Source organism: Tachysurus fulvidraco, chromosome 2 (genome assembly GCF_022655615.1).
Source record: "Tachysurus fulvidraco isolate hzauxx_2018 chromosome 2, HZAU_PFXX_2.0, whole genome shotgun sequence".
Taxonomy (NCBI): domain Eukaryota; kingdom Metazoa; phylum Chordata; class Actinopteri; order Siluriformes; family Bagridae; genus Tachysurus; species Tachysurus fulvidraco.
In genome coordinates this window covers 30,252,736-30,263,709 of record NC_062519.1, presented here as the reverse complement: position 1 = coordinate 30,263,709, position 10,974 = coordinate 30,252,736, and the positions used below count along the sequence as shown (strand labels likewise).

Genomic DNA, 10,974 nt, shown 5'->3' with positions numbered 1-10,974 from the left:
CACAACTAGAATCAGATGCCGAAGACGATAAGAGATACAAGTGGCTTAATCTGTAACAGACCTTTAGCTCGTTGTCTGTAGCACTGCGTCTGTGACGGCTGCCTTTGTCCCCGTTAATCTTACACTCGTAACAGGCTTCGGGTGAGAGAGCGCTGTCCTCATCTTCCTCAGAACCAAAATGACCCTGGAAGCCTGCTCCTGTGATACAGTGCCTACACACACACACACCACACACACTTCATCAAACACTAATCTACAGCAGTTTTTTTTCACTACTGTTTTACTGCCAAATTGTGAGGAAACCTGTTGCTGTGTGTGTATATATATGAAGAAGATGAATTTTCAGGTGTACAGGTGTTCATAATAAATTGCTTAGTGAGTGTATTATATATAAAATATTTAACAATGAAAAGGAGATCATTAATACAAAAATTTCTTCAAGTATTGAATCTAGTTAAAGTTGATGTTTATGTTCATTTGAATTGAGAAAGTGGTCTTACCCCTGTCCTGCTCTGAAGAAGCCCCCAGGGCAACCACACAGGTAACCACCGTCTGTGTTGGAGCATCCGTAAGTGCAGGGGTTGCTAGACATGCTGCACTCGTTAACATCCTGGCACCCACCCATGTTCTGCTGGAAGTCGAAGCCTGATGGACACACGCACTTGAAGCTGCCCAGAGTATTATAGCACGAGGCTGAGCCACACACCTGATTGCCCACACACTCGTTCTCATCTACAGAGCCAGAGAGAAACAATGAGAGAAAGAAACACAAAGAGAGCGAGGAGAGTGAGTAATGCTTCAGAGGTTAAAAGTTGTACTTTATTAGTCTTACCTGAGTCAATAAATATAGTACTTTACTTTTTAAAACACATTTTCCATGCTCTAAGAATTATTCAGCCTGCATACAAAATATGAAATGGTATGTACAGTAATATGATAAAGCCACAAGTCAGTAAATAATCATATTTCTTTTTACAAAAAAAAAAAAAAAAAAATCAAGACTAAAGATATTCTTGATATCTTCTCTACCTTGTTAAATTTTAAATTAGATTTATAATATAAATTTTAATACACAATCTGATTGATGAGCCATGTTTTTATTGATTTCCTTGAAATCTGATAACAGCACTAAATGATTTAATATATCTTACTAATGGTATTTACATGGTCCCAAAAATAACTGATAGTCAGTTAATTATTAGCATGAATTTCAACAAAAGAGGAATTTAAAATTGTAATGTTTTATTTGTGTTTTTGCATTTCTTTGTCTTATTGTCTTATATTTCTTTAGTTTTGAGAGTTGTTTTGATTAGCTGTGCTGTAGGACACTCACCCACACACTGGTTCCACTGGTAGTGTTGAACGTAGCCTTGAGGACAGCCACAGCGGAAACCACCCATCATGTTCTGACATCCGTGCTGGCATCTGTGGTTTCCTGTGCACTCGTCCACATCTGTAACGCAACAAGCTTTTTATAAATATTTTTATATTATAGCATGTCACACCAATGTTATAAAGTATTTTTTTCGAGGATTCAAACCACCCTAAAATATATCAGGTTTTAATCCTGGATCTGTGTAAAACTACTATATACATACAGATTGTAATTTTTTTTCTACAGAAGGTTTCTATATATAGTGGGCTTCTGAACTTTTAGCTATAATCAGGATCAGGATGCTGAAACTCTTATTGGAAAATCCAAGATAGTATTAAGCACCTCACATGTGAGTGTTACTGCATCATAAAAAAAACCCCACAAGCCTATCATGTTCCACTATGCAAATGAAGCCCCATGAGACATCAGTTTACTGAATGGAAAAGCATGTGGGAATTCATTTTGGGGAGAATCTAATTTGCATATTCATAAGATGGATTTCTCAGTAAGAGTAAACTTTTGAGTTGCTTCTGTCCTTCTTCCTGTAGTTTAATATTATATCTTGAGCATATTAAGCACTTTATTATGTGCAATCCTTTTTCATTATTGAAAATATCTCCTGGTAAACAGCTATATAATATAGAGGCTGACATTTCCACAGCAGATCACATTGTGGACGTTAATCTGGCATCAGTTACTAGCTGTTAAGGTCAGTGACACTCATTGTGTCCTATGGTGCTGATTCCCTAACCGCTGACACTGAATGCCCTACTGTATTATCTTTACCTTCACACTCCACTCCAGTGGTGTCCAGAGAGAAGCCCTTCTGACACTCGCAAGAGAAACTGCCAGGGGTGTTGAGGCAGGATGCTCGCGATCCACATAAGCTTGGTTGGTTGGTACACTCGTTATTATCTGACGGGTAGAAAATACATTCAGAACCATGGAATTTTCAGCTATATTTCTGAAAATCTACAAAAGAACTATGATCATGAACCAATGAATATATTCTAATAAATACACAGGATGGAGCTAATATTACATCTGGTTTTGTCTCTAATTGCTTATTTTCTAGTGTGTGTGTGTGTGTGTGTGTGTGTGTGTGTGTGTGTGTGTGTGTGTGTGCATTCAATAAGGCTATAATTTAAATCCCCCAGACAGAGCAGCTGAACTATATAATGCATAACAGATAAAAGGTAAAAATTACATCTCTTTCTTGAGCAATTAAACTCACAAGGATGGAATATAATAATTTTGAACATCCCAGATATTGAAGTTGGTATATATCCCACTCAGAATTCACATGAAATTATTTTAACAAATTTACAGAGGGATGTTTTTTAATTCCCCCATAAGACGGAATTCCAAATAACTTCCTCTTCACTGCATTTTCTCCATACGTAGTGTAGGCTTACCAATACATGCTGTCTGGTGTTGAGTAAATCCAGAGGGGCACTTGCAGGTGAAGCCTCCAATGGTGTTCACACAGAGGAACTGGCAGTTGTGTTGCTTAGTGGAGCATTCGTCCAGGTCTGGGTGTTAAAATGTCAGATTATTTATAAAACATTGCTTGTACTCCTGAACTCTACATGCTGCATCATAAATCGTTTTATGCAATGAGGTGATGCAGAAGGGATAACTTACCTTTGCAGGTCTTTCCATCTGGCTGCAGGATGTACCCTCGGGGGCAAGAGCACAGGTAACTGCCCTCTGTGTTCTTACACAGGAAGTTACATGGCTTGGGAGACTGAGAACACTCATCCAAATCTGAAACAGAATGGAGCCAATCAATCAGGATCATCAAGCTTGTTAATTATATAACATCCACTATACAGTTTACTATTTGGAGGATGAAAAAAATACAACGCCCATCAGTTAGCTGACATAAAATCGGTTATTACGGCTAACAAAGGGCACACATGGAGTCATCCATGTTTCTATACCTTTAATTTTTTCCATTTTGAAATGAACTCAAACGCGGTACTAGATAATTCAAATGACAACTTGAACTTCTATCTTAAGATTTTTAGCTCATTGAACTCATCTGATATTAGGTTTCTCTTTGTACACTAGTTAAACATTATGTTACTTTTGACAAAGAAAATATGTAACACCTAAATATAATCCTCCTATAAATGACATTTATATGCTGTATTTTGTCATAAGGGTGTGCAAACATTTACACTCAAGCATTTTTTTTAAAAAGAGATTGCCAGATAGGAACTTTTGAAAAAGATGTTTACAAGTTCTGATAATTGCAGTATTTCTGACATCACCTTAGCACTTGACTGAGTGAAATGTGAAGGCCGTACCGATGCAGGAGGTGCTGCTGAAGTCATTGGTGTAGCCAACATTGCAATGGCAGAGGAAGGAACCCAACTTGTTAACACACTCGCCATTCTTACACAGGTTTGGCAGAACCTTACACTCATTGATATCTGTGGAAACAAAAAGTCACATTCAGTTTAAATCCAACGGGTGACAAAAAAATAAACTGAAAAAGCAATTTTATGTTTCTGTATTCTACATAGCAAATTTACTGTCTTCCCAGATGGAAGACTGTGGTTCAGAAGTAAGCTTATTCAGTCACAGGCACTGATGTTAATTATTTACCATAATACAAATAAAGTGACCAAAGATATGCTAGGGTGCCAATACTTCACCCGAATAATCGTGGCGCAATTCCCCTCATTGTGCTGAGTGTTTTGATATAGCACATGTCCATTTTGTGGTAATTTTTTATTTTGGGGGAGGGGCTGCATATGATGTCATCCGAATACCCGTGAGGAAGTTCCCCTCATTGTTTTGAGTGTTTTGATATGTCACATGTCAATGTTGTGGAAAGAGTTTTGATTTGGCATATATTGGAGGTGGGGCTGCGGGATAAGCGAAAGGCCAGTCGGTACCCAAATTTAAAACTTTGTCCAAAAGTAAAGTACAAGAAAAGTAATAGCAACAAACTTCAGACCTGGGTCTAAGACATTCAGATTTTGGGGCATGTGGCTCGAAAGCCCTAGAAGGAGTAGCAATTAATACATTTTTGTCTAAGAAGAATAAGCAAAACAGAATGTTGGCTTCTACAAGCATACATAATATCTTCTCACAGATAAGCTTGCCTAGGATGAGCAAGATAGATAAGCACTAGTAATAAAAAAAAAATAAAAAATTATCTATGTGCTACTGATGCGACACCTGATGCCATAACTATGGTAACGTGCATATGGCTGCATGCTGCCATTGGTTTGTTAAGACCTGCCACATCATCGTTAACATGTCCTTCCAATATATCCCTTCAAATTTGCCTTCTCTCACCCCTGCCGTCGGTGGTGTAGCCAGGCCCATGTGGACACATCTTCTTGTACTGCACAGTGCCAGGCAGGGGGCAGAGCTCGCACTGTGGTCCCCAGCCACGGCCTCCGTTACAGCAGCACTCGGACTTGGTGACGCTGTTGCGGTTGGTGGAGGATTGCTGGCACATTGTCTGTAGAACCTCAGTGAAGCAGAAGCCCTGACGGTTATCTGGGAAAGATAACAGATAATCAGATGTATAACTTTGCATCTTTGTGATTTCATTGTTAAAGATTTCTGTGGTTTTGAGAAGGAAATAATCATCATCTATTACTACATGTAATTGACAATATAAATGGATGTGATTAATTAATATAATGCTGTGGTCTGTGTTTCTCATATAATTGATCTATAACCTGCAGCAGCCATGGAATAGTAATCACACCTAAATCGCATTGTCTTTCTGTGATCTATCTCCATGCTGGCACACATCCATCAGTGAGGGTTTGAAATTTTACAAAGAATTTTACAAAGAATTTGATTTGAACAACGACAGACAGAGAAGCATGAAGAAGCAAGTAGGAAACAGTGGCTTCTACCTACAACCTTTATATTTTTAATCTTTAAAAATGGTTCAGTTGAGCCTAGCTTTCAGTACTTCGTTGTTAGGTACAAATGACTTGCTATTTCATAGGAAGATCGCTCCTTAAGTTTGTATAGTGTTTTTTTTTTAAGTATTGTTAAGCTGCTATGTATTTTTACACTCCCCACTGTGTGCGAACTCACAGGATGTGTATGAGATAAGTCTTCTGTATGAGAGAAAAAGCTACCAGAATGGACATGTTATTAGAATTCCTAGGCAGTTTTGCAGACTTGTTATTGTACATGTTATTGTCAGGTTTTCTGTGTGGGTGTTTGTTAAATAACATTTGTGGAGGTGTCATGTAGGCTGCAGTTATGATCCACATATCTAAGAATCATCATATACTGTCCATGCAGACTTGCTAGTGACAGATTTGTTTATGTCTGTAATGCATGTTATAGTGAAAGCATATGTGTAGCCCTGCGTGAGTATGTGCTCCTTCGTGGCAGGTTCTTACCAATGCATTCGGTGCCTGTGGAGCTGGGCTCGAATCCTTCACTGCACTCGCAGCGGTAGCTGCCCACTGTGTTCACGCAGCGGCCGTTCTTGCAGATGCCAGGCTTGGTTCTGCACTCGTTCAGGTCTGCCAAGGAGACATGCAGAGGAGGGGATGAGGGATATAGTGAGTCAGGATGAGTGGGTGGTCAAGAGCATAGAGACCATGAAGACAAACCGAAGTAGAGAAAAAGAGATGGAAAAACCTGAAACTTAGTGTGAGAACCAATACAACACAATGGGTATTATTAATATCACTTGAATCTTATTTACAGTATTTATTGCACATCCAAAAACATATTCAAACAGAACACTGGAGTGTTAGTGTGCTCTTCTTTTTCAATGTACAAATGCATTCACTGTGTCTGTTTACAGGACAACAGAGATAACGCTTAAAGTCAAAATGTTTGGATAGAATCAAACTATGTTCATATCAGAAAAAGAGGATAATAAATGTACATTTCCTTATTGCTGGAATGGTGCCCTATTATCATTTCACATTTAAACAACTTTAAGCCCACACACACACACACACACACACACACACACACACACACACACACACACACACACACACACTCACACTCACACTCACACACAAACACACTCACTCACTCACCCATACAGCCCTCGCCATCAGGGCGTCGGGTCATTCCAGGTGGACAGATACACATGAAGGTGCCAATGAGGTTTTTACAGACCATGCCCCTGCTCTCACAGTCATCTAGCCCCTCTGAACACTCGTCCTGGTCTAGAGAGAAAAAAGAGAAAAAGAGATTAACCTTAACATTACACACAAATTCAGGTTGAGTTTTGTTTCTTAATGTAAAAAAATACTCCGTAATAACTTGTATAACAAAACACTTCAGAATGTGATGTATGTCGCACCACTCTGCCGTGTTCCTACAGTACTTAGACTCTTTTATTCCTTATGTAATATTCACCCTCTATTTTTCCTAATATACCCCACCAAATACCGTACACTTCATTAAATAAAATCACATCTGCAGGGTTGATTTACTATTAAATTACTGATTTAAATGTACTACGTTCTACAACACTAGCTTGTTGCAGGTTACCCCTTATACACCCCTTTCACATACAAACCTTTTTTTTTTTACATCCATAATTTGGTTGCAAACATTTGCACATCATTGCAAGCAAAGTTTTAAAATCATGTTATTAAAACTCAATAAGTGCAAACAGTCATGTGAGTAGAGTGTGTTCATCCAGTAGAGTGGTAATTAGAGACCAGGGTGTCTGTTAACACACTGTGGATTTTCTCACCTCGACACATCCTCTGATCCTCCCTCAGCACGTAGCCTGCAGGACACATGCACTCGTACGAACCGAACGTGTTCACACAGCGGAAGGCACACAGTAGCGGGTTCACAGAACACTCATTAATATCTGAAAAAGAGGAAAAATAAATAAAGAGACTGTGAGGCAGACTCTGTCGAGTCCGAATGTCCACACTGTGGAATGTATTATTACTATTTTAAGAATTACATGATTTCTGCATGGATGTGGGTGTGATTGTATATAACTGGTTTACAAAATAATGTCTTGTACATAAATTGCTTCAAAAGTCTTAATTAGCTCTGTATTAAAAGAATACTAACTGTATGATCTTAAACAGTTTTCTTTTAATACAGAGCTAATTAAGACTTTTGAAGCAATATATGTACAAGATTTATTAAAAAAAAATCTATTTATATATTATGAGATTTTGCATGTAAATCTTAAAATGTTTCAATGTTTTTTTTTGCCACTTCCCTACATTACTATATTTATTTTTATATTGTATTATTACATTTACATTTTTATTATTGTATTATATTATATTTTACTGAACATTACACAGCTCATTCATTTATTAAGTGTCATTAACTTTATATGTGTGATAGATGATGATGATGATTATTATTATTATTATTATTATAATTATTATTATTAGACACTATGGTATTATGTCCTGAGTGCACACACACCTTCACAAGTCATCATGGGCCCAGGTTCAAAGCCATCCTGACAGGAACACTCGAATCCTCCTACCACATTAGTGCAGGTGCCGTTACCACACGGGTTCCCGATCGAACACTCATCCGTATCTAAAGCATGAAGAAAGAAGCATCACACTAAAGATCTGCCTCATGTGCCTCTTTTCAGAGATGTTACATGTTTGCATTTGTTATGTTAATTGCATCCCTTGTACATATCTTATGTGTGTGTACGAACTTACCCACACATTCGATTCCAGTGTAATCCAGGTTGTAGCCAAATGGACATTCACAGCGGAAGGAGCCATCAGTGTTAATACAGACACCATTTTTACATGGGTTATCCAGACATTCATTCATATCTGTACCAGGGGGGAAAAAACAGGTGTGTTATAAAGGACACATGAAGGTGATCACAGATTTTTATATTTGGAATTGAATTTCAAAGTCCGGAGCACAGATAATCTGGAGGGATGACTTTTGTAAATAAATATTAGAGCAGAAATCTTATTGATTGTGTCAGGATATTAAATGTGTGTTTCCATACAGAGGAATTTGTAACTGAGGTCTTACACATTATTAACACATTAAAGGTGCAGTTGGTCCTTTTTAAAGCATTTCTAGCCCTGTACAGTTTTAAAGATACTGTTAAAAATCTATAATTTAAAAGGCTCAAATAGATTGCAATCTGTACCACTACTTTAAAAAGGCTCAGAAATAATCTCTACAGTGAGATATTAAAGAGATTAAAGTGAGATTAGGGCTAACATTACAGTCAATTCTATCAAGATATTGATAATTAAAGTGTTATGCTATAGAATTTTTTTATTGAATGCTTTCTGAATCCATTTTCATCAGTCTGTAGTGAAAAGAAGATTTGGATAAAAAACACATGTATTTCTCCATGCTTTATAATTCTGCTGAGGGCAATGTGAATACGGGAGTATTCCCTTCATAGTATGGAAACTATTCTGTTACTGTATTGTGAGTGATATTCTAAGCAAAGAAATGAAGTGTTTAATGTGTTCTCTGTACAGTATTTATGAGAAGATCCCTCTTGTGGTCAGTTCACGAGTTATAATAAGTTGATATTTTTTTCACATGGCAGTTTGGAACCTTTTATTAATAAACACATCCAGAAATTGTATAGAATCAATTCTAGACAATTCCTGTCATTTGCACATTTACACAAAGTTTATATTACATTCTGGCATTACCTAGTTTGTGCATAGCATCCAGACTTCTCTGTTTCCTAGCAACAGTGTTCCCAACTTTAAGTGCTGGGTTAGTAAATTTACATTTGCTTTTTTTTAAATTTACATTTGCATTTACATTTGTTTTTTTGGAAGGGTTTTTGATTTCTATCTATGTATATTTATTGTGTAGTGTGTAGTGGGTATGTGTAGGATTCTTACCCACACGGCCTTCCCCTCGTCCAGGCACAGCTCCATGGCCGTATGGACACAATTGTTTAAAGGCAGCTGCAAGGGGACAAGAAAACATTTTAAGATTGTTAGTCAGTGTACATTATGCAGTTTAGAATATATAGTGTATGTATGATTATTTACTTTTATTAATTACGTTAAATGACCGAATGTTACAGGATGTGCAGTAAGTATAGTCATCAGTGAGCATTGGTACCTTGGTTTTCCTGGGGGCAGAGTTCACATGGGTCACCCCAGCCTTCCCCGGGCATCAGACTGCAGCAGCAGTCAGCCTTGCTAATGTTCTGAGGTTTGGGAACAGAGCATTTGCCAGCCTCGAATCGTGTGAAACAGAAGCTTGTGCGTGTGTCTAAGAGAAAGACATGACAAGGGAAAGGTATTGACTATCTCAAATGTTGGCCTCTTCATTCATTAGGCCGTATTGTCTGCAGGATTCTACATCACAGCTGCTGTAACTATTTTATGTGGTTTACATATTTATATCAGATTATTAAATTATTAAACATCAGAATTGATACTAAAACATTTAAAATATCCAAAACTTCACACTCACCAAAGCAACGGCGTCTGTTATCAGACAGAACAAAGCCTGGCTGGCAGTTACACTGGAAGCTTCCAGGTGTGTTAACACAGTTGCCAAACACACAGAGGTTTGGCTGAGATTCACACTCGTCAATGTCTGTGCAGAAATAATGTGAAAGAGGAAGACGGGGGGCAGCACAGTGAAAATCAGGCCTTTCACTAATCTATTGTTTGTTAAAAAGTGGAAGGAAGCAGGCTCACCAATACAGCTCTCACTCTGCAGCTCATAACCTGGAGGACAGATACAACGGAACGAGCCGTCCAGGTTTTGGCAGGTTCCAGGTGAGCAGGTACCCGGGTACGTCACACACTCGTTAATGTCTGCAAGCAAAATAACACCTTACAAACTGCACATACAAACTGTGATTTCAACAGTGTTCTTCAAATTTTATTTAAAATTAATAATAATAATTTCAGTGCCGATGCATCAGCGGGGGATTCTAGAAGTTTCCGAACTTACTTTAAAATTAATCCTTACTATGAATTAAAATGAATCCTTTACTAATTCCATAAGTGCATATAACAAATGAAAATGTAAGAGCTATTTCTCAAAGTGATTATTATAAACAATATGAAAAAATGAAATTATAATTTACAAAGTTCCCAACCTGTCTATTATAGAATGCTACAATAGGGAGGCTGCATTATTGCTGGAAACAGAGCTTCTTCAATCTGTATTACTGTGACAACAAAACATTAACATTTTTGTTCTATTCTAAAATAGTCCTTATTCCAGGCTTTCTCATACACATTAACATGCCTAAAAGATAACATCTGACTGAAACTGCAGACAGTCTATTCAGATTTTTCTGTACAGTAAATAAAGTATTATATATTGTATAAGTGTGATAACGTTACTGACTTACCAACACAGTTCTTAGAGTCGGGGGTGAGCTCATATCCATCCAGACACAAACACTGGAAGGAGCCCAGACTGTTGATACACTGACCATATCTGCATACCTGACCTGCCAGAGTAGTGCACTCGTCCACATCTGTGCAGCAAAACAAAACATACTCTTAGAGATACACAACAAACAATTACAAACATATAACAAACTCTCAAAAATGCACACCTATTCAGACACAACCAAATTTTCAGAGATGCAACAAACACACAGACACACAACAAACTCATCCAAAAGA

At 37.7% G+C, this 10,974-nt stretch overlaps 1 protein-coding gene across 1 annotated transcript in view; it reads right to left on the bottom strand.

Moving 5' to 3' along the window:
• The window catches only part of fbn2b (fibrillin 2b), a 69,005-nt gene that overhangs the window by 2,292 nt on the left and 55,739 nt on the right, over positions 1-10,974 (bottom strand). The window contains exons 47-64 of the mRNA XM_027159657.2: positions 10,695-10,823; positions 10,030-10,149; positions 9,800-9,925; positions 9,443-9,595; positions 9,217-9,282; positions 8,044-8,163; positions 7,793-7,912; positions 7,089-7,211; positions 6,421-6,552; positions 5,764-5,889; positions 4,688-4,894; positions 3,688-3,813; positions 3,020-3,142; positions 2,791-2,907; positions 2,162-2,290; positions 1,334-1,453; positions 501-732; positions 62-212 (exon numbers count right to left, since the gene is read on the bottom strand). Of these exons, the coding sequence (XP_027015458.2) occupies positions 62-212; positions 501-732; positions 1,334-1,453; positions 2,162-2,290; positions 2,791-2,907; positions 3,020-3,142; positions 3,688-3,813; positions 4,688-4,894; positions 5,764-5,889; positions 6,421-6,552; positions 7,089-7,211; positions 7,793-7,912; positions 8,044-8,163; positions 9,217-9,282; positions 9,443-9,595; positions 9,800-9,925; positions 10,030-10,149; positions 10,695-10,823 (2,420 nt within the window). The remainder of the gene's footprint in view (positions 1-61; positions 213-500; positions 733-1,333; positions 1,454-2,161; positions 2,291-2,790; positions 2,908-3,019; positions 3,143-3,687; positions 3,814-4,687; positions 4,895-5,763; positions 5,890-6,420; positions 6,553-7,088; positions 7,212-7,792; positions 7,913-8,043; positions 8,164-9,216; positions 9,283-9,442; positions 9,596-9,799; positions 9,926-10,029; positions 10,150-10,694; positions 10,824-10,974) is intronic.